The sequence below is a fragment of the Passer domesticus genome, chromosome 4, assembly GCF_036417665.1.
Source record: "Passer domesticus isolate bPasDom1 chromosome 4, bPasDom1.hap1, whole genome shotgun sequence".
Lineage (NCBI taxonomy): Eukaryota > Metazoa > Chordata > Aves > Passeriformes > Passeridae > Passer > Passer domesticus.
The window spans coordinates 24,470,849-24,495,336 of record NC_087477.1 but is presented as its reverse complement, the minus strand read 5'-3'; the positions used below and the strand labels follow the sequence as shown (position 1 = coordinate 24,495,336).

Below are 24,488 nucleotides of genomic sequence, written 5' to 3'. Positions count from 1 at the left end.
ATGAAGAACGAGTAAGTGTAATCTGTAAATCAAGGACTGATATCAGCAAACTTAGAGCAAACCCATCTCCTATCACTAGCTCAGCAAGAGAGGCTGGCATAGGAGACTGATTTTTTCCTGGCACCCAGAAGAGTGGGAATTCACATTATTTGGCTTCTCGGCACAGGGTTTTAAATCAGAGATCCAAGTTAAAAATTGTTCTAGCTGTACATCTACAATTCTGAAAAAACATGGCTGGTATCCAGACACCTTCCCAGACACACTGACATCCGTTTGCTGCTTTGCAGGACAGAGTTTACACACCAGAACAGAACAACTTGATTTATTTAAAATTCACCTCAAAATGCACTGTGTTTAGTTTCTTTTTTAAAATGAACATTCAAAGCATCAAAATATTACTAATTTAAAAAGAACCTTTGTTAAGAACAAGATAATTTACATATGGCAGATTGTGGCTGTGAGGGGAGAGAAACAACCAATGGTAGATTAGGCACAGTACGAAGGCAAACATTCCAGAAAACAATGCAGCTTTAAGCTCAACTTTTAAATGATCTGGACAAAAAAACCCCAATTGGGCAGGAAAACAAAACCAACCACTTAATTGAGGGCATTTGTATAAAATAAGTGTTAGTAAGTTTTCTATCTAGACCTAACTCATTCATGTATTTAAAGAACTCTATCTTCTTCCAAATAACAAAAAATGTTTCTAAACCAAGGCAGATTATTATTTGGAACTGGCATAGTAAAATAAAGGATCACAGTATACAAAGTTTAAAATCCTGTACCAGGAAAGAGCAACAAGTGGTTTACAAGGGGATCATTTAGGTATATTATCTAATTTTTAAAAACAGAGATATAAAATATCAGTTGCATAGGGATTTAAATATAAGGCCAAGCAGGAGATTAAAGTAATACAGAGCTCATAAGAAGGGCACTATGGTGTTAAAACATAGTATTTCCATTTGAGTTAATGTCTAATTCAAAATCACAGTATTTTGCTAGTACTACAAAAAGTGAATGTCAAACTGTCCCATTAATCTTGAACTGAAAACTGACATTAGAATTTCTAAACAGTACAAAACTAAAGCTCATTGTCTAAACCTGATCAGTGTATTAGCACAACAGTGCTTGGTACGTACCTGATTTATATACTCTACCTTCTGTAAATAATATAAAGGTTATTTCTTGTTAATAAGTGTGAGATCACAATATTACTACATGCCATCAGTGGTTTGCAGGCTTACTTGACATTTAATTATTCAGTCTTTGAAAGTGTAAGATCCCACCCTGCAGAATCTTCACCCATTGAACACAGAACACTGTCATTAATAAAATACAATAGAAGTTCCACCACTAACAACTAACATATAAGCCAGGATTTTAGGTCTAAACCCAGTACAGTTCATTATTATTAACTCACAGCAATTTTTTGTTAGGAAGGTAGCCTGTAGACTTCCAAATAATCTTGCATGTATTAAATATAAACAAGTATGTAACTAACAGTTGTCTCTTGGCATTTCAAGTAGATGATTCAATTGTGAAAGTATTTCTGCAAAATCAATTCTGAGTTGTTAAAGTGAAGTTCAAATATTAATTTCCATATCTACATGTAGCTTAATTAACCTAAAATTGTGAGGAATAGTAGTGTAAGGAAAAAAGAATTCTCCAGATGAATTAGACATTAAGGTACACTAACTGTGAATACCTGACCCAACAATGTAACTGAAAAAGTGCATAAACACAGTAATACTACAAATGTTTTAACTACAGAATAAAAGGTTTTCTGAAACCTAAGTAATATTATTTTACAGGTTATTTACAGGCTGTGATTTTCCCAGACACCACAGAGCCAATTCATGATCTTAAAGTTCCTTTGATATATTCAAAGATATATTCAAAGTGTCTTTTGGCTTCCAACCCATTCGGTGAGGAACTGATTCCCACCCCAGGGAATCAGGCACTGTACAGCTGAACAACACTGCCATTGTGGTTCTGTGATTCTTCAAAATTCACTTCTTTCCATTCTTCAAAGACAAAGCAGTGTTTTCACTTCACACTTTTCGTGGGAGTCTCGGACTCCGTAGACTGTCTGCCATCAGTCCATGCCTCCCGCGTGCTCTTCAGGGCCAGCGTTTTCTGCTGGTCCACCACAACATAATCAACCCTCTCGTCTGCCACGCTGCTGCCTGAGCCACTGTTCTTTTTCTGGGAACAGGGAGAAACATGTTCAAGTAAATTAACAACAAAAAAGCAAGTAGGTGTCCCAAATAAACACAGAACAAGCACTGGTGTCTCTGAAAGGTCCAGCACTGTCTCTCCACTAATCATTTGAGAAATGACCATTAAGAGATCTTACTGGAGGCAATTTTGAACCCCTGATGGCAGAAAAGCAAGAGCTGAACATCTGCTTACCTTACGAGGTGGCGTAGACTTTCCCGAATCTAGGTCCAGATCTAAATATTCCACTTGTTTATCTCCTTTAGGTTTTACCATAGGGCTGCTTCCTCCATCAAGGCTGTTGCTTCCAAACAAATTCTGAAATCATAATATAAACAACCTCAGCTACAAATGTACAAACTAGTGGTCCACATTATCAAATATGCTTACTATAAATTGCCAAAATGTAAAAGGTTAAGGAAATGACTGAGACTCTTGCAATCACTTAAATCATGCAAATTTCATTGACCCTGTATGGCAAGGGGATACATTCTATGTCAAAAATGGGACAGAGTCAAAACCCAATGGGAGGAAAAAACCCAAAAAACACCCCCCCCCCCAAATTTAAGGTTGCCATCTGTGCTTTCCACGTCTGTACTTTCCACTTAATGTCCCCTTCATATCATGAAATAAGAACATATCATGTTTTGCTCTTTTTAAATGTAGTTATTATATCTCAAATTTAGCATTACTCAAGCACAAACTTTTCTATTTCCCTCAATTTTTGTTAAATACCTACAAAAATTTCTGCTTTACAGTAGTTGCAAAGGTAAAAATGAAACATTTACATTTCATTCAAAAGTAATCATGACTAAGGTGAAAATCAAAGAGTATTGTTCAACTGACAAGATTAAAATATTAAAACTTTGGAAAATATGCGTAGGGCTGCCTGAACTCAAGTTGCATTATATATATCTAAATTTCAATTAGCCCAGACTTTTACAACCTCACCTCCTCTGTCCTCTCCCAGCCTGATCCCTCCCTCTTAACAGGTGTTATAGGAACAGTACAATAGAAGGACTCTTCTCTAAAAGATAAAGAAAAAACAGGAAGACAGAGGGCAGCAGTCAGCAAAAAATGAAGAGGAAGGCAGAAGGAAAGACAGAAGGGTAAGGCTGAGAGCAACTTGAAAGAAAAAGCAGAATATTGCTGATTTTATTAAATAAAACATAAGTATGACATGTTCAAACAAGATGTTTCAAAGCTGATGACAGAAAAAGATTAAGAAATATGGATTCCTTGCTAAGATAGAGTTGGAACAAGTGAAAATTCTCAAAAAGCCAAATTTTAAAACAAAGGCCATGAGATATCCAGAAATGTTCTGGTTCTTTAGGAAATAAAGTATTTTATGGGCTAAAGCCAAATGGACTGGGCTTTTGAAATTGAAGTTATCCATTATATCTCTACTGTCCAACTCATTTAACATTAAGTGGTGACAAGGACAAACACAAACATATGATGTTCATTTTCGTTGCTCAAATTCTCAGAACAATTTTCTGTGTATTAAAGAGACAAAAATCAGATTCTGTATCAATGTTTCCAGCACAAATTTAAAAAGCTGTTACTCATTAAACAAAAAATAATATGTTATTTCAAACAAACTAAGCAGGCAGAACATATGCATTAGGAAACAGAAACTTTAAATACACACAAATGAAACAGAAACGAAATCTGTAGAATAACCTTAAAATAGGACTGGTATAAGCAAACAGAAGATATTAATGAGCTGGAGCATTAATTGTACCATCTTGGTATGGAAGTTAAGCCCCTGGAACAGCCTTATGAATCAACAGAAACATCCAGGCTGAACTGGGATTCTGTGCAGGGAGAACTGTGGGCACGGTTGGGGCTAATCTCTGGTGTAACATGGGATGTTTCTTGTACCTGTGAAACGGGAAATCACCCATTACTTACCAATGGCCCTTGCAAGAGAGGAGCTAAGATTTAACATCAGCAGTTCCCCCTTGCTCCGTGCTTTTCCCCTGAGAAGGACAACAGGCACAAGGCACAGCTTGGGGCGCTCCGCAGGCTCTGGAGCCTGCACCCCACCAGCTCCCACAGGGAATGGCATGACGGGGACCTGGGATGTGGCATCCAGGGGCAGCAGTGGTATGCTGAGGGCAGGGACACTGGGGGAGACTGGCAGGGGATCCAGAGTAGCAGGAGACAGAAAAGTGAACAGCGTTGTGAGAGGAAGGTTCAGGGGCAGTGAGATGGGCCAGCACATGCCATATAAGAAGGCAGACACACAAACAGAACAAAAACGGTGCTAGACAGGCCCTCCCCAGAGAAGGTCATAAATAAATGATTTCAAGATGAAAAATACTGCTGTGTCCCCTACTAAGAACCCAAACACTGAACTGAGTGGATAGGGGTTTGAACAACCCAGTCTAGTTGTTCAACTAGAACTGGGTTTGAACAACCCAGTCTAGTCGACCGTCCCTGCCCATGGCATGGGAGGTTGGAACAACATGATCTTTAAGGTCCCTTTCAATCCAAACCATTCCATGATTCTACACTAGACGAAAAGCTGAGCTCAAGATACAGGTTTCCTCCAGTGTTTTATGCATATTCTAAACCACATTTTAGTTTAAGCCTAGGTCTATTGCTATTGTCTTCCTTAAAACTACTGTTATTGAGTCTTCTTTTTCTCTCTCTCGTTCCCCTCACCAAAGAAAAATCACAGTGTGATCATTAACTTTTTCTAACTAGCTGCACTCCATGATGAGTATCTGAAGCTTCCTTATCTGAGTAAATTCTTCCCCAAAGGGGAAAAAATATAGACATTCAATACACAAAGACTCCTTCTATCTTCTTCTTTGAAAGACACCTAATAAAATAGACATGGTTCAATTTTCATAGAATGTATCAATAGTCTTTCTTCCCCTGTTCCTTCTACATTTCCTGGAAGATGTCTCTTTAATACAGTTTTTAAAGTATGTCTCAGAGGTCCTAGGACAGTTTATTTCCCTTCATGTCATAATACTGAACTGGTGAATAGCCCAAGGACAAACAATTACAAAGAGGGGACAGATTCTAGGAAAGAGGTAAAAAAAAAGTCATTTTGTATACTGTTTTCTATAATAGATATGTATATCTACCATTTTCTTTATGCTCTTAGCTTCTTCAGTGAAATCCTACCAAAATTACAGCTTTGCTATGGGTTTTTTCTGTTGATCTAGAAGTGTAAAGGGAGTGATGTTGAGTGAAGGATCTATGTTTGCATGATTTAAAAGTAAGGACTGCACAGGAAGAGAGTAGTTAAGAGGTAGATTTTACATACTGGGTCTTCAGTGGACTGATTTGGGTTCATGGATACATAATTCTCTTCACTGTCGTGCGAGTCACTGCTGGAAGTTGTGCTATGAACTGAATCCGGTCTGGGAGACACGGGAAACCTGGAGGAGCTAATTACCAGGAATTATTTTACAAACAATACATCTGCAATATCTTAAACCTCCTGGTAAACAACAAAAATAAGCATATTAGAGCTGAAATTTTCATTCAAGTTTACTAGAGTGTCACATTTTTTGGTTATACACAGTCCCTTATATTTAATATCACAAAACAAAACTTCACACGGACACACTTTATTTCAGTGCACAGATACACACACAGACTCACACTCTTCCACAGGAAACTTCAAGCTACAAGCAAGCTAACAATATGATACAGATGTGCACACACTTATTGACACTCCAGTCACCAAAATTATTACTCTGAATGAGGAAAAGCCAAGAAACTTACTCTCGTGCAAAGCTTCTGGTGATAGGAGATCTAACTGGAGCTTGTAATTCTTCCCATTCAGGCAGAGGTTTTATTTCTAGTGGAGCTGGTTTTGCTATGTAAGAAACAGACAATTGTAAAGCACAGAACTAAACAAACTTAAATTTAATAGCTTTTCACAGACTAAATACAGAAAAAACCTGTATCTTTCAAATAGTAAATACGAGTAAGGAAAGGGAGACACTTCCATTCTCAGAAAGACACGATATATTAACCTACAGTTTTAATCTCTTCAGGTAATGAGAGGAAACATCAATTAAAAAATTAAAATATAAAATTAAAAAAACCCACTGCAACTTCAGAATTTTGCAGCATATATTTGTAGGTAGCAATTCTGTTTTGAAAAGAGATTTTGAAAGTGGCAGCATCGTATTCTGTCCTCATTCTGCCTTGTTGACTTGTTGAGCTGGCAAGCCCAGGGCAGGGCTGATGGGCTGTTTCAGCAGAGCCAACTCTGGGGACTTTTCTCGGCTCAGGGCCAGCTGTCAATATGCAAACTGCCCTCACTGTGTACATGTGCCCTTACTGGTGAGGTTTCATAGCTCCACGAGTGGGCAGAACCTGCAGCTAAGACTAAGTCTGCAAAAGTCAGAAATGAACCAACAGCATGAGGAGCCTGGCTCGCTTCAGAGATCATCCACAGTCGAGCAGAGCAATATGCCACTCATGACAGCTTGTGCCACTCATGACAGATAACACTGTTCTCAAAAAAAGTGCCATTTTTAAATTTCATTTTCAGAATAGAACCATGAGTAGGCTATTAGCAAGAAACACATTATCCCTTCCTCTAGCTTATATGTCTCACACCACCTAAACATTAGAAAAAAAAAAAAGTATAAAAAGGCTTGTGGAAAACAAATCACAGAGTCAAACTGCTGTCAACTTTATCCTCCCTAAAACTGTTTTTAGAAAACAAAATGCAATGTCATCATAAAAACAGCCCTTTCTCTTCTTGTGCTCCCTCCCACAATGAGTTTTCTGCCTCTTGGCAGGTTCACTAAGATCAAGTGTCAGGCATGTAGTAACAGAACTGAACATGACATAGGCAAGATGATACTAAAGCACAACTGACACAAAAATTGATCAGCTTGGTTCAAGTTTTCTGTAAAGGTCTGAGACTACCTGGCAGGAATAAACAGTGGGCAAGGTGCTGCTGCAATAGACAGAGCTAAGACTTAGTCCAAAGCCCACCAAGAACAGCAGAAGTATTTCATCCTGTTGCAATGGACTTCAAAACCAAAAGGTAATCAGTGATATTTCTCTGAGATTTTTAATGTTGTTCATTATTTTCTCTACCTCTTGTGACTATGTAAGGCACCAACTCAGCATCTTCAATAAAGTCCATCAAATTAATTGCAATCCTCTTTAAGGTGCATAAATACATCTGTCTGTACTAGTGTACGATCAGAAGGTCGATATTTTGCTTCATTTTGAGACCTAAAGTGATCTGTGATTTCAGGTTATTGACTAGAAAAAGTTTCAAATAACTTACAAGTTACTATGTACAATTTACAAGTTATTATGTACTTGCTTTTAAATAAACAGACAAAATATGAACAGCCACAACATAAGAGATCAGAACATTCATGTTAATATAAAAAAAAAATTTCCACGCACTGTTCAAGCCAGAAAATCTTTAATTCTTTATACAGGAAACTGGTTGCTTGGCATGGAAAATGCATCCATCACTTTAGATTATAGCAGAAAAGAATATGCCAGACTTATTCTAAAATAACAATTTTAAAAATTTTTGCTTCACTTATTTTTATAAAGCTCCATATACTTATAGTGCTAAAGTACATACCCTTTCTTCTTGTAGTAAAGTCACCTATGGTTTGTGAATCAGTTCGCTCTAAACCATGTGGTTTAGGTCTTAAAATTTTAGGACTTTGACCTAATTGGCAAAAAGAAGACTCTCTTAATAATATTCTATTTTTAAGTGGAAAACTGGAATTTTATAAATAAACATCACAACCCGCTGCAGAAAGGTTAATGCCACAAGCATAAGCAAGCTGCTGAAGGAGATTTTACAGCCTAGCTGGGGCTCACACTAAGGGCTTAAGCACCAAACCAGAAACAAAGAAAACACTGCATGCAAGTAATAAATATATTGGTGGCAAATGTGAAAGCTGTACACAAAGGCTAAAAAGTGCATCAACAAATATTGTAACTGATCATTACTACTAACTGGTTTGATTAAAAAAAATAAAAGTACATATTTGAGGAATATTTAGTATGGAAAGAGAACAGTCATGTTTCAGATACAAGTACCCTCAGAGAAATTAAATCCTCCTTAGTCACAAGATTTCTTTGGAAATAATGACTCTTGGGAGTCTCCACTTCTGTGGTGCTCTTGGGAGGTCTTCCATCCAATGTGTGTCTCCCAATTGAGGTAGCCCAAAAATCTTTTTTAACAGGATATTTGTTAAACTTGTTCTCCAGAGGTCTCCATCTGTCTGTAACAAACCCCACCACTCTTACCCTGCAGACACAGTGGGATTTTCTTCCCAAGTTTCCAGCCTGCATGCTGTACCCCCACCAAGGCACAACCCAACCTCCACCAGAAATGACCCTGGCATGAAAATACAAATCATCTTCCTACAGACAGTACAGTAACACAAATCCCCTCCCAAAACAAGGATGTTCTTTAGCCAACTTGACCAAACTCTGCAAGTGTTCCAGGTCATCCCATCTATTTCAAATAAACATGATCAATAATGTGTAATAGCCCTAAGCTTTCACTAAAGTCTATCTGACAAAGTGTTAATATTAACAAAGGCAAGTGCCTTCAAGTGGTACACCAAGAAGCCATATGAATAAACCAAATGAAAAGTTTAAGTCTGGTTATGTTAGAAAGCTGCCCTACAGCACAAAATGGAAAAGGACTGGTACAGACTCAGGTGTGGTACTCCCAGCAATGGGTGAGAATGCTTCGTAAAGAATAAACTTGGCAACAAATACCAGAAGTTTGCAAATCTCTACCCCAAGGGTTTTGCATATGAAGTGCTCTATTAGTGTTATCACTGAAGTATTGGGAGTAATCAAGTAACAACAAGTAAGGTAAACACAGGTTTTGTGCTGTATCTTAACTTCTACACAGTGCTTCTGAGAGACCATGCAGGTATGATAAAATTTATTTATTCATTAGTAGTGCTGCATGGCAACTTCCTTAAAAAGAAAAGGACATGAAATTATTTTTACACAGACAGTTCTTTTCCAATTTCAAAATCAGCTGCTCCTTTGAATGGCTCAATGTGCTGATGAAACGGGTGAACAGTTGGGCAATGCTGACCAAAGACACAGACTGTGAAGCAGAACATGAAGTATTTCTGACTAGAGCCAAGTCAAAAGTACGAGCCAACATGTTAGTGTACTCAATTCTGAGCTGACCCAATAATAATTTTGTATTTCACAGTTTTTTAATCTGATAAAAAAAAATCTGGCCTAATACAACTCAAGTTAATATGCACTGACATAGAAGCAAAGATTTTAAGCACAGTGAGAAAACTAGCAGAGGTAACAGAGTTAATTAAATTATTTAAGTAGCGTGTACTTAATAACCTCTGCTGTTATAACCAAACAGACTAAAGTGCCTGAAACCCATAATACAGAGATAAGCTCAAGGAACTCAAGGCTGTAACCCATTATTTCTCCTTCTGTTAATGACGCTACATGGTCTAGCACAGCCAGCCTTTCTGAACTGGGATTAGCCCCATTTGTAAAACATGGCTATTATGTAACTCCCTGCTTCCCACTTAATTTAACACTTACCAACCACTCAGATTTTCAGAAGAGCTATACAAATAACTACATGTCCCTTTAATACTTCTACATCAGAAATGAACATACAAAACTCACTGAGCTTTCATCTCTTGCTGCTGGAAGACTGTTCAATCTCAATTAATTTGGTGGCAAACCAGCTTGCTGCTACCAACCAGCCAGGATAATGCAATTCTTCACGTTTAATATGTCACAGAGAATTAAAATATTTGTGCAGAGTGTTTTCTTTTTCCTCCCTACAAAACAAAAAACTCAAAGGCCTAATCTCTGTTGAGGAGCTTATACTGTGCAACAGGAAAGACCTGACACCAGGCAAAGGAAAAGAGGAGGGGAGGGATCAAAATCACAAATCTGAGGTTACCCATTTGTGTAACTGCAGAATTCTTTCATCCTGTTTTTGCTCATTTAAGAAGATAAAGCGACATGAGCCAGGGCACTGAAAGCCCTTAATAATATCCCTTACTGCTTTCAAAAGACAATTTTCCCCAGGAGCACATCCCTGCATCTCTGAAAAGCAACAAACTGATTAAAATATGGAGGGGAAAGTGATTCCTACCTGTACAGCAGGCGGGTCTCCCACATCTGTTCTATCCACAAACACTCACTAAAGTATCACAGGGCTGTTCTTCAAATCAGTGTAGTGACAATGTAGGGCTCTATGGAGAGCCTGGCTCCATACAGCATTCCAACACCAGCCAGCAATACTGAGGAACACATTTCCTGTGGTTCCCACAGACCCAGATTTACCTCATGTCAGGAAAAGTAATACTTTTAACTTACAAATCTATTCTGGGAAAGATAAATCTGGGTAAAGGAAAAGAAAGTTTTATTTATGCAATTCAATTTTTTTCCTAACTGGAAAGGAAATAAATGTTGCAACACCACTGAATGCAAACCTACATGGGAAAAAAAAACAAACCAAAACCAAACAAACTATGTCAAGTGAAACCAACCAAACAAGAAGTGAAAATTAGATGTTTTTACTGTTCTATTAAGTCACCACCTGTGAAATGCAAAATGCTACAGCCAGGAGACAGAAGCTCATCTTCTGCATGTTCTCTCAGACTGTACAAGGGCACTCTGAGCTCAAAAATCACTAATGAAATCTATTTTTCTAACAAATGGCTGCTTGTACAAAGTGCCAGGCAGAGCAGGCGATTATGGCTGTGGCACTGGAGCAGACTCAGCTGCATAAATTCTGCTCCTGGTATTTGTGGCATGTCAATGCTGCCTTTGTCTGTGAAGTCACCAGGAGAAGAGTCCATTTGATATGTTTGAGTTCATTTCAAACAACGGTTTAAACTGAAAAATCCTTTTTGGTTTTTGCACTGGCTCTTGTTGTTTTCCACAGAATAGTTGGAATATAATATTGGGGCGGGGGGAAGTTGTCCTACTGCAGTAAATTCCTGCATCAGTGTAGGTGGGTCCTAATGTTTTTGGTTTTGAGGACATAATGCTGAAGAGATTAATTTGTTCTCAGACTATTGCCTTGAAACACCAGAACTAAACATGATTTCTGTTAAGGACACTTCTTTCCTGACTGGATGCTTGCTCCATGGCTTGCTGGCAAGGGATTTAATGTCAGGAAATTGCAAACATCCTCACAAAAGAGGCCAACTCTTCCATTTAAATACCAGGTATTTAGGGCTTAAAATTAAGGCAAATATTCTAATGTAACATAAAAGTTGAGAAATGTATTATCTGTTTCCCAGCCAACAGGACTAATCTAATCCTTATGAGACAAGGAGATCATATGTAGGAATGCTAGAGCAGTGTTTGGGATAGGAGGGGGAGAGCAAAAGGAGAAACCAGCCACATAAGTGCATGGCGTCCACACAAAAGTACTTTCAGAGAGAAATAACTAACCACAGTTCCTTGTTTCTATCAACAAAATACATATCTTGACCCCTTTCCTTTGTAATTAGATGAAACTGAAATTTGCACTGAGGTCCAAGAATCACTGTAGATTTTTCCTCAAAAATCAAGGCTGAAATTCACTGTCTTGTTCCCGAAGAGTTTATTATTTGGTTTTCAATTCTGCAGAGTAAACTCCTGCTTCTCTTCTCTTCCTCTTCCTCACCCAAGTGAACCCTGATTCCCAAGTACATGGTCTTCAACACAGAGCTCTACAAATATCCTGAAATTGCTTTTTGATCTCTGTTTTTGTAAGACTGTTTCCTGCCAAGGTACTTGTAATTAGAAACATGTATTTAGTTATACGACATTCAAATGGATTTCCATACTAGTATGCACCAACAAACAGGAATATCAATAATGTGCTTTGTGCTGGTTGGGGATTAGATGAGAATGCTGATAACGATGGTCTCTTTAGGACAATAAAAACAAACTGAAGTCAACTTATTCTTCAATGTTATGAAATATAAAAAGCAGACACATAAAGAGTTGCTCTTCAGTCTTCTCAGACATCTTTATCCCCTCAAAATAACTTTTTACAGAGAACTGGTAATTTGAATGCTACAGAAATTAAGAATGAATTGGAAAAAATAAGTCCAACTGGATCTGACAGCTAACGTTCACTGGTATTTCTAAAATATTTGGCGAATGCTATAAAACTAGTCAGAGAATGGCAAATGCCATAAAACTTCTCAGTGAATACCAAAGCTATTAATCACCAAAATACTATTTGACGACTTTAATTTGTGAGTAACTCTACATGTCTATATTTTAAAAGTCCCCAAAACATGATGAACTAAGAGCATTTAATAACAAAGACTGCTTTAAAACCTATGTACAGTGTTCTGGAGTATTTCTTGATTATCAGTTTAATACTGCACTAAGATTCGTGAAGTCCAAAAGACTTCAAAAATAAAACACAGAAAAAAATAACAAAATTTAAATGATTCAGCGGAAAACTAAGGATTAACATTAAGCCTATTAAAAAGTAATGGAATAGCATGACAATTTGTGGATTAAAAACTATGTTTTCTTGAAAAAAGTGATACGGGCACAGCAAAGAAGAGAAAAATTTTATGAAGAGAATTAGAAATGTTCTCTTGTTCCTGCTCTACCTCATATCTTCGGAGATTAAAATTACCTAAAAAAAAAAAATCCCTAGCCCTAGTCCCTAAATTTAATCATCCCCAGCACTAGTATCAGAGTAACTACTGCAGTTTGTCTTTAGAAAACTGGCATGTTTAATTTTTTACAACCATTGTGTCCAGCAAATCGCAGCTTCCTCTGCAGCTGTGATACAGCCATCCAAATGAAATCTGTATTGAAATTATTTGCTGTTTCAAAGTTTTAAAAGAGAAATCACAGCTGCAAGTTAAGGACTGGTACATCACAGCAAGGAGTTATTTAAAGACATTAAGCAAAAACTAGACTTGTACAAGTAATTTAGTACAGGCATGAAGGAAGTCTGATTTTCGGCTAAATGGGAGCTTATGGAAGATCAAAGAAGAAAAAAAAAATCAATAAATTTGTACTCAACTTGCTTTACAAACTCTAAGGAAGCACCAAAACTTCCCCCAAAAGCTTAATTTTTTATAATTCCTAAATGGAATGAACAAGGGGTGTATTCTCTCTCCAAGAGAGAATAGAAGATAACATGCATGGATTTCTCAAAAGCAAAATGAACAATACTTCTGTTCAGAAAAGTCATCACAAAAGTTACAATTTCTTTTTCAACAGATCTTTAGTTCAGTTCTTGCTGCAGACAGAAATCACCATTCTCGTATTTTCAATGCCTACTTGTCCTAAAGCCCCAGAACATAACTGAACATTTATTAAAGAGCATGCAAGACAATGATGATAGTGTAGAATACTGAAATGTTGCCAGTTCCTAATTATTATTATTTTTAAAGAATTTTCAGTTCCCGTCATCACAAATGCTGTCAGTGTTTCTCTGAAGTTTTAAGGATGGTGTGGTGCTCCTCTGTATCAGGACATGCAGTATGTTCACAGAGTCCAACTTAAATATTTACATGTTTGAGTGTCTAACAAGCAAACTGTTCATCAGGCTATTTATAGCTACCTCCATGATTAATGAGGGTTCTTAATTTCCTCAACAACTACCTACTTTGCCTGAGATTTGTAGAGCACCACGCTACACTGTAACAATGGATCATTATTCCAGTCATCCAGAAGCATCACACTGGGTCCTGTGGGGACCAGAATGTGGCAGATGCTTCCTGCCACAGGAACGCTCTGTGCACAATCACCTTTCCAAAGTGGGCCTGGGCTCTTTTATAAAGAAAACTGGAATTCTCTGTGAAGTTAATCCATTTGGGAGATGCTTACGAGGAGTGGTGGCAAAGATACAGCCACATTTTTAGAAGTAATCCACATATTTGTGGTTTAGCCACACAGATGATGTCTTTTAACAACTTAAATGGGAAAAAAATTATGACAAACGCAAGCAGATAATTTTTTAAAACATTTTTTTAAAAACAATTAAACAAACATTTTTAATCACGATTTCCAACTCTATGAGAATTTTCTTGCTCTCTCTTGGTTTCTTTTGTTTGTTTTCTTGTTTTCAGGCTGCAACTTTCTTGGCATGAAAATAAGTGCATCACTCACTGTCTCTAAATCCAAGTTTACCACATGCTGGGATGAAAATTACCAGGGCCAAGCAGCAGTCCTTTTTAAAGGCAATCATGTGAACTTAAGCTGTAGGAAGCCTCTCAGATTAAATGCTGATATATTTTTGTTGAAATATAAGCCATCATAAAACAAACGAACAAACAAACAAAAAACACCCAAGCACCACACTAACTATTGGTTATTTTTGCTATTAGCAAAATAATCTGTGCTGCCCAATCCAAAACTAGGACTGAAAACATTGTTCAAAATAATCTTGAATGCAATTAAAGTCTAATAATATTTGGACAGAGTTTCTATTCATGACAAATGAAGTAAAGTCCAGTACCATGTTGTAAGCTGGGAATTCTAAATTCTGTATTGTCTCTGTCAGCAATTTGCTGAGTGATCCTGAGGGCATTGTTCTATCTTAGCTCCCCGTGACCTGGGACTAGGACCTGAGCTAAATGGAGCTCTCTCAGAAAGTGCTTTTAAGTATTATTGATCAAAAACTTTACAAAAATGACATTTGCATTCATTCATTCATACATTACAATCATATCCTGTATTCAAATGAATAAGATTTAACGTTTCGCTTTCATTTGATCATGGCCATTGTTAGTTCAGCCATATGCCCACTGTTCATATATTTCTTATCAGAATCTTAAAAAGCCCACTTTGGTAGAAATGTGCTTTAACACAAAAAAAAGAAGTTGCCAATTAAATGTAAGCTGGGCATCAAGCTGAGATTTTGAGGAAGTAAACTCCACCATTACCAGTTCCATTGCTGACTTTACACTTTGATTCAGACATTGAAAAGCTCCATTTTATGAGTCAAGATGACAAGCACACATTTCTTAAGAGATTTCAACCTTACAGATGAGATGATGTTACAAAGCTATAAGAACTTTCTCTGGACAGCTCTTAAACTGTTAAATAAAACAAAAGAAGTCTGGTTTTGTAGTTGTTTGGTCTTAAAGTCTTGTTTTAAGATGAGATACTCCTCTGCCCTAGCCATGGAAAAAAATCCCGGGGCAGCAGAGGCTCACTGTCATGCCCAGAGGTTCACAGAGACCCCCACTTCTCAAATGCTTCCTCCTGACCCATAAAAAACAATTCACATCTTTTTAATTTTATTTTTGACCACAAACTTCTCACTTGAAAAGAGAACCTGGTTGTTCTTTGCTGCCTAATCTGTCTAGGGAGTCCTCCTTCACCTCACAGCATTTGGGCACCTTTAATTCTACTGCTCCTTCTTGGACAAACAGTATTTTGAAGAAGGCATGCCACCATCACAACAAATGTTACTTTTGCTCTGTGGCAGAACCAGTCACTGTCTTTGAATAATTCAGAGAGCAAAACCCATCTGCATGGGTGGATGCAATATTTTTTCTGCTTGAAGCCTTTTACCAGCAAACACACTTCCAATTTAGCATCAGGACTACATGCAATTGTGGCAAGCTAAAGCAGCAATACAAAAATGAACATAGCCAATGGTTCTCCGTAACTAAAGAAACAGCACTCTGAAAAAAAAAACAAACTAAAAAAATAGATTATTTTTGTAATTCAATTACAAGTGAATGCAGAAAAGCACCTGCCAAACATTCTCCATTTTGTCCCAAGCAATACATCACTTACTTTTTGGTATTCTTTAAAGAACAAGTAGAATGTTTGATTCAAGTTATTGGGGCAGAGATACAACACCATGTTTTGAAATCCCTTTCAAGACTTCCAGAAAGTACTGGAAGCTCCCCATATTTACAGAAGCAGCTGTGAGTTAGAGAAATGAAACTACACAAATCTGTACTGTAACCTCAAAGCTATAGATACTTTTATTCATTATTATTTTTTAACCCACTTTCTGAAACAAAGGTCTCCTAGAGATCAGTGGAAAAAGAAACAGACTGGGGAGATCAAAGAGTCTAAGGCTGTAAGCAGCAAGCTCTTAAAATAAAGGAAAAGAGACACTAAACACACATATTTGACAACAAAAAGCAGTGCATCCTTTATGTGCTGGTTTCACTGCATTATCCCTTTGTCAAATGCATTTTTAGCATTGGATATAACAAACCTCCCTGGCCCACATAAACATGACTGACCTAAAGCTAAAGCTCATGTGAAAGTTGTTGCTGGTATTTCTAATAGCTTCCAAAAACCTTGGAGGCAATGCAAACACTGTTTTTGCAGCAATCTGTAACCAATAGCAGTTTCTTCTGACAGAACATGAAATGTGCCCTCATAACACCTCACCCCCAACACACCTCATCTCTACAGTATTTTAGAGACCATCTTTTGGAGAAGCACCAGTGGTCTTCAACAGATGTTCTTGAACCAATGGCATATTAAATCCCCTCAAGGAAGGTAAATATTTTATGTTCCGTTTCCTCCCCTTCTGTGTTTGCCAAAGATTTACTGAACACACAAGGTCTACTTGACACTTCCTATGCACTAATTTGTAGCAGAAGAGCATTGCAGTACATTTACATAAACAGAAACAACCTGATAATAGAAGCTGCTACAAGAATTTGAAAGCTGAAAAAGCAACACAGAAGAATATAAAGCACACCATCATTTTAGTTAGGTAAAGATCCACTTAAACAAGGGGTTTACATAATTTAATTCAAAGGAACCCACAGTTTTATTTTCCCAAAGGTATACCTTGAAAGAGTTACTTGTGTAGAAATCTCAGTTACTGAAATGGGAATATATCACCATTCCAATGTGTCATCAGATCTGTTCTTCACAATAATGGAAAACTTGCAGTGGTGCATTTGATAAAGTTAGAGTGAGGCAGTCTCTGTGCGTGTGCTACTAAGATAAAACCCCCAGTGGTAAATCAGAATCATTACCATGCTTGGTGCTTGGCAGCTCAAGATATTCACAAAACTTTTTTCAGCCCCTAAGCACTATACTATATTTACTTTTAAGGACAGTTTTACTTTAAAATCACTTCAGTTTGTAAATTACATTAAACAATCCTATTATTTTACAGTGATAACATTTTCCAAAAGTCTACAGTCAAAAATTTCATCCAGTAAACTCTGCTTTCATTAAGAGGTATGTTAAAACATCTTGAAGTCCTTTCCCTGGTGTTAGCTACATCTTTCTAGCTATAAGGCATTTGAGGACGGGAGCAAAGCAGAAGCCTTACATGCCACTTTCTAAATGTGAAACACTAATTCTGTTCCAAAAACAGAGGTCCAAGAGCAATGATGCTGCCCCAGCAAACATTTGTGTGGCGGCTTTGCGCTGCCAACAGCAAAAGTGAGATGCTTTTCAACACATACATTTATTACTTTTGAAGGTCAAACATTTTATCAGTAAAATACACAAACTGGCCGGTCTGGTAAAATATTTTAAATTGGTTCAGTTCAGTTCAGTTTATTCTGAGAATGTTTTCCAGTATCAACTTTCATCAATCTCTTCCTGTCCAGTATTTCTTAAGAACCAAACAAAACTGCTGTCTGATAACACAGAAACAATTAGACACAAGCAGAGGGCCAAAAATCTTTAAAAAGGCCATGCCTTAATTTTTGAAGATGGACAGGCAAAATGAGACATGGTGCTTTCCACTGCACACAGCTCATCTATCATAGTGATACCCTCTACTCCCCTTAAGTACAGAGGGTGTTCACTTATTGGTAAAAATACTAATTTAAAGGTTTAATTAGTGAATATTTTGGATCATCTGAATATTAGCCATTATACTTTCCCACAATGAAGCCACCCATTATCAATGTAAATACTAATATTTTCAAGTACATAAGATTTAAAACAGGACTTAGTCAAATGCAAAATAGGGCAGACATTTGACCTGATATTCTTTAGTTCCCTCTTTTACAAGAAAGTTAGTTGTCTTGTCTCAAAAACTTAGTAGGGAAACAAGTTCTTTAAGCATTTGCCTGTATTTGAATAAGATGGCTGATAAAACATTTTAGATAAACTGGAAAATCCAAGCTATTTATTAGGGATTCTCTATACGAGTATCTCTTATAGACACATTGCAACCCAATCATCTTAGTTCCTTAAGAACTCTGGTCACCCAAATAATCCTTATTTCAAAGAAAAATAAACACATTACGTGCCAGATTTTAGACATTAATTTTTTAGGATAGATTCAAAGGGGCTCTCTAAAATGAATAAGTGTGCTGATCCTGTACCAAGCGTTGTTATGCCTATAAATGTGTGTTCTACGCAATGCCTTGTGTTCGCTCTCTGCATCACAAGTGTCTTCTGTTTACAAAGAAACACTTCTGAATCTTAGGAATTCAGTGTCATTTTTTCATTAGTAAGTATGGCAATAAAATCTAAACCTATGCTTTTATTTGGCATTGTTAATGCGGTGTTTCAATAATGTTAAAAATAATGCTAGGGCTCCTCTGTGATTTGGTTATCTCATAGGACAAAAATTATTTCTAAAATACTTTCTAAAAACATGATAATTTTCCTCTAAGCAGAAGTTGAGAGAGCTATGTTATTTTCTTAGATGAAAAAAATGAGGTTTTTTTGGAGGTTTTTCTCACCTTTTCTGTCTGGTTTGAGGTTCCGGTCCACTGGCGGTGGCTCACATTCTGCAGCAGGTACCGACCGTCTGGGAGGGGTCTTTGGGCTGGACCTGAAACCCATGTGAGCAGGAGGAGGGACTTGCTTTCCAAACAATGGAAAATCAAATGTGCCAGGTATCATAGGTACATAGTTTGTTTCCTGGATGGGTTCAGTGAAGCTGCTGGAATGCTGTCGTGGAGGAGAGTTGGGATTCATTGGGACATAATTTTCATCTAGTTCTTCACTTGAAACACTTCCCATTGTCAACATGCTTCTGTTTTTCTAGAATTAACATATATTTCCTTTAACAAAATAAGTTATGCAATCAGCTGTGAATCATATGAGTCTTTTAACCTAATCTACTCGGATTAATATATTCTATTGAAAGTGAAAAATGACAAACACTGCACAGCTTGCTTTCTTACACAGGAACAAAGAGCATTCAAGCTCTGTCACTGTTGCCTCTCATCAGATCAAGTCATACTTACAAAGTGGTTATGGAAGCCCTCCAATGAATTAGATCTGTCATTCGGAAACGTTCGTGGAATATCATAACAATCTTGAGAACTAATTTCTAAAGAAACAAGAAGAGAAAGTGGCTATTTATCACCCCTGTTCCTGTAATTTGGCACAGGCACCCAGAGTCTATTGTTTGCTATTGTTTACAGAGTCTATTTACTGTCTGCTTCTGAGAGTACACAAAACACACATCTTGAAGCTGTGGCCCCTAGATATATCTATATTTGAAAGGACTGTGTTCACAAACAACCTTAGCACTCATCAGTTACAACCTGAAGCACTCATAGTGGCATTTTTCCATGGCAAGAAAAGAGAAATGAATTTTTGCTTTCAAAGAAGCAGCAGAGTCTATTGTTTAATTGAGCATGCGCAAGAACTTAGTGCAATGAGTGAGAATCTGGGCCCTCATGAAAAACCTAGTCTAAAATAAACAAACAACAGATGTAGTTTAACGTCTGGAAAAAGGTTTTCTGACTGATGTCCTTTGCTTGGAAAGTGCTGATTCAATAGGATTCCATCTGTTGCAGGAACAGGTGAATCCCTTCTCTCGGCTCCCCAGTGTGGTCTCCAGGGGCTTTCAGTTGGAGTGGGCTGCTGGAAAAGCAAAGATCTCTCCCTTTTCAGAGTCCTGGCTCTTGGCAGCCCCACTAAGCAGGTCCTCAGCTCTGTGGCTGGTTCTTTGCTGGACAGGGGTCTTTGTGGGGCTCCTGGCTCCCAGGTGCTGCTCATCCATGCATGCAGCAGGCTGCTTTACCCTGTGGCAGGGATGCCCCTCCTCATGACACCAGCACAGAAACTAGGTGAAAACTGCATTTATCCCCACCTTGCCCTGAAAAAACCTTTGAATTTTTTTAAAGATTTTCACCACAGAGGAAAGATAAACAATTCTGCTCTTAAGTTCCAAATTTAAACAAAGTTTTCAGAAAGACTAATTTTCTTGAGGCAGACAATCTCAGATTCAGTATAGGAATACTCACTTATAAACTTAGCAAAAAGAGTGTGGTGGTTTTACATTGGAGAAAATACTACATGAGAGAAAATAAGCAAACTAAACAAGGATCCTTCATAGTGTTTGTTTGTAATTTTAAAACACTAACAACCACCAATATTTTATGCTCAGTCTACAAAATAAATGACAAATAGGCCAATAGTATCTGAGCATCTGCATGATCCCATCCATTCTCTATACTGCCTCCTCTAAAAGCCTTGTATTCGTCCCTCATTTCAAACAATTCTCCTTTAAAATCATCTGTAACATAAATATTGACTAACACAAATAAAAAAATTCACTATAAAAACAACACTGTAATACCCACCTGCTTCAGAAATCTGAAAGTGAAACCCTTAGCCCAAGAGTGGTTAACAAGACAATACACATGACAGCACATCTGGAGTAGCAACATTTAGGTAGCCACAAGGAACAAATTTAATTTTACTAAAAGACTGCAGTAAGCATATCTATCACATGGACAGAAAGAAAGGCTGGTGGCAATGATCATCAAATCAGGATTTATCTCAAAGCTCTGGGTATACACCATGTCCCACTGATCTTCATGAAACAATTTCAGCTTCTGCAGATTGCACCGCACTTCACTAAGCTCACTTTGGTCATCCTGAAAGACTAATCATGGTAGTATTGAATTGAGTTATATGAGCTTATTACCAAATAAATATGTCTAGATCTTCAAATATTTTTAGCCAAGGCTGAATGCCACAGTGCAATATACATCCCTTATGGATGTTCTGTGCTTGGCTGTTTTGATGGCTTCCTTTAAAAATCTCTGTTCCTCTTTCTAATATATTATAAACATAGTGAACACAGACCACTTTGTAAGGGGCTCAACACTTGTTCCTACAGGCTAGAAATGCCCCTCACATTATTCAGCCCATTCGTATCATTCGGATCACAGAGCTCAAGACAAGAATTCCGCAGGATAGAGCACGGAATGCTGACCTTTCCGGAAGACATTCAGATCTCCCGTTGAAATGGTGTTGCTGCGCGAGGGCGGCACTCCTGCAGCGGGGATGCAGTAGCTGCTGTCAGTGTCTGAAGCCGTGCGACTGATGCTGCAGGTTTCCACAGGAGATCGATCCGCTGTCTGGTGAGGTTTGGGTGGCCGAGGTGGAGGGATGTCTGGAATAGTCTCCAGTTTTGAAGTCTGAGACAACGTTCCCTCCGGGAAAGTTCGTGGGATCTGATAAGTACCTCCGGGTGTGGGGGGAATATCATAGCTAATGGAGATGTGCCTCATTTGTGCGTCTAATGACGTTGCTGACGGGGTACTGAAAACATGTTGCTCTCCTTCGCCATCAGTTCCAGATGGAGACGCTGCCTTGGGCAAAACATCCTGGGAGTAACTCCTGGGCAGGTTGTACAGGCTGGAGTCCGCCAGCGTCAGCGCGGAGCGGGAGGATGGGGAATCGTAGACGCCCTGCTGCGGGAAGAAGCCGTTCACAGCGTGCTTGCTCCCTGACACAGCAGGGTTTTTGTGGGAGGGCAGGTTATCATTGCAGTCTGTTTCTGAAGAGCTGGATTTTGCAGAGTCAGCAAGAGATCTACATGTGAGATTGTGAGATTAGAACGTTGATGAACGCACAGAGAAAAACAAACATTGCAAATCATAAACACAACATTTATCATGGAACCAACTGAAAAGTCTAACAGTGCCTTCCAATATTTTTATTTTCATTTTTTTAAAATGAGATGCAGGAACTCGATTATTAAACAAACAGAAGTACCTAGGCACCCTAAGTAACTACATTCATACAGATTCATTCATGTGAAATATATAGCACAACTGTGGAGCTTTACCAACAGCTTCAAAACAGTTTGATGTTTCATAAAGCAAGTGCTTTTCAGGATGCCAGTTTGAAGCCAAGTTTGGAGGCTGGAGTTTTTTTAATAATTTTTTTAACCCATGCTACAAACTCGCAGCACTGTTAAAGGTAAAAATAAGATGCTCAATTCTTGGACTCACAGTACTTGCTCATTATAATCATTATGAAAAAAATGTTAAGAGAAAAAATATGACTGCTTGTAACCCTCCTAAATGGGTGCCTGAAGTTATACTGATCATATAAAACCCATTTGAAATATGTAAGGAAAAGAGAAATAAGAGTTAAAAATCATAAACAGGAGGAAAATAGTATGTTCTTTGAGGGAAAAAAATCCATAGGTTGCATGTGCAACAGAGAGCTTTTGTCTTGAATGTAAATGAAAGCAGTGTTGTTAGATAAAGCTGCAAAGCAGTTTACTTTTGATTTCTTAGGAAATTCTTTTATGAGAACAGCACTCATTAGTACTGGTACTAACCACTACCAGTAAACTTACAGGGAAAGTAACTACATTACAATAATTTGATTTCCTTTCTAAACCTCTCCATTTACTGTGCTCCAGGCAGAGAAATTCTGTTATCAGTATAGCTTCTTGCTTTAATGAAAGTCAAAACAGTGGCAAAACACTAACACTGGAGATGTTAGTAGTTTAGTTAAGGAAGGCTATACACTTTTTGATCAAACATATCATATTTCCTATTTTCATTACCTCAATACCATACCATTGTGTTAATTTATGCATGGATATGTAAATATTTCAGCATGCATGTGTATCAATGAATACCTGCAATATAATTCTTAGTAAGCTCTATTAAGCAATTGGACCACAGAGTTCCAAAAGTTTTGAGGAATAAAATACATAAAGTACACCCACTACCATAAGAAGCATTTTCCACCTTATTTAACAGGCTCTGCACCTCAAAGTGATCACAACCAATATTTATTATTCACATTGCATTTGTCAATAATTTTGCACAAAAATTTCTTAATGGTCAGCTGGATTTATATCTCAGAGTTCTGGCAACCTGAGGAGAAAGGAATCCAGTTAAGCTATTAATTTAGGTTCCCTCTCCAGTCATGAGAGGAATGGAGACTGTGTGAAACACAATTTGTTCTTAGATATCCATCTAAACCCGAGGAATTACCCCTGAAATGCCTCTCTGCCAGCTATCAGGGGAACCAATATGATCAGCTTGGAATGGACATCTGCACTCAAGAGAAATGTCATTCACCTCACCAACTGGTTTTTGTTCTGTTTAACAGCAAAGACAGAATCTTCCATCAGGACAAGAGGCTTATGACAGCTCTCATTTCAATTTCATCACCTTTTCCTATCAGCTTATTCTTATTGTTGTAGCATTTTTTCCATTAGAAAAAGTATAGTTATTTTGCTCTGGTTACCATCTTAAATATAGATTTCAGTTTCTGTCACTGGTCAGAACTGGTTTCTAGATAACTCTGAACTTTAATCTGCATTTAGTTTAATTGACCAAAAAAGAAGATTATTTGTTCTTCGCATAACCTAGGAAGTAAAACTTCCCACATTCCTCATTATGCTGACCATGAATATATATTTCTCTTGTTTCTTAACAGTTGCATCAGAGCCCTTTGCCTCAGAGCTTCAAAAATTCATGAACCACTAGAAGTTCAAAACACTTGCCAAATATAGAGCACATAGGACAGAAGGAAGCACATGAGGTTACAGAGTGCATAACAGATTGTGAACACTGAGCTCGGCCCTGCTGCAGCCCTTCCTCTTCATTCAAAGGATTGATTCAAGAGTGCCTCACTTTCTAGATGTACTCTCCTAGTTCTATGATACCCACTTAGACCAAACTCCCAGAAAATGTCAAGCATTTTTCAAATATGGCAAGGATTGGGATCTTTAAATTTTACACTATAAAAATAAAGTGGGCAGTCTACAGAATTGGACACTGAAAATCAATCGCAGAACCAAAGTTATTCATTCCAGTCACTAGGATATACTTTAAAAGGAAAAAAAATCTAAAACTACAGGAATAAAACATAAACACTACATTCATCTCACAAAAGCATGCAGGAATATATAACCAAAGCTCAAAAAGGAACAACAGCATATTTACAATGCCAGAGCCTAAGGATTACCCATGAAATGCAAGAAATAAATGCTATCCTTTTTAAACATAGGAGTTTTTCTGGGTCTAAGTGAACGATGCTTCTTCTTTCTTGACCACAAGCACTTGTTCAAACAGAAGGCTTTCAAAAACCATGATACATGAGGCAGC

The 24,488-nt window shown here is 37.7% G+C and overlaps 1 protein-coding gene across 9 annotated transcripts in view; it reads right to left on the bottom strand.

The window, feature by feature from the left end:
- Nucleotides 1-306: 306 nt before the first annotated feature.
- GAB1 (GRB2 associated binding protein 1) overlaps nucleotides 307-24,488 on the bottom strand; it is a 94,782-nt gene continuing 70,600 nt past the window's right edge. For 5 of the 9 annotated variants that reach the window (XM_064416591.1, XM_064416590.1, XM_064416599.1 and 2 more), the window contains exons 4-11: nucleotides 21,344-21,945; nucleotides 19,359-19,444; nucleotides 18,849-19,152; nucleotides 7,808-7,897; nucleotides 5,965-6,058; nucleotides 5,501-5,624; nucleotides 2,413-2,535; nucleotides 307-2,205 (exon numbers count right to left, since the gene is read on the bottom strand). In XM_064416591.1, coding sequence (XP_064272661.1) covers nucleotides 2,047-2,205; nucleotides 2,413-2,535; nucleotides 5,501-5,624; nucleotides 5,965-6,058; nucleotides 7,808-7,897; nucleotides 18,849-19,152; nucleotides 19,359-19,444; nucleotides 21,344-21,945 — 1,582 coding nt within the window. In that variant the 3' untranslated portion in view covers nucleotides 307-2,046. Of the gene's footprint in view, nucleotides 2,206-2,412; nucleotides 2,536-3,168; nucleotides 3,245-5,500; nucleotides 5,625-5,964; nucleotides 6,059-7,807; nucleotides 7,898-18,848; nucleotides 19,153-19,358; nucleotides 19,445-21,343; nucleotides 21,946-24,488 lie in introns of those variants that run through there. The other 4 variants (XM_064416592.1, XM_064416596.1, XM_064416594.1 and 1 more) reach the window with 4 other exon arrangements.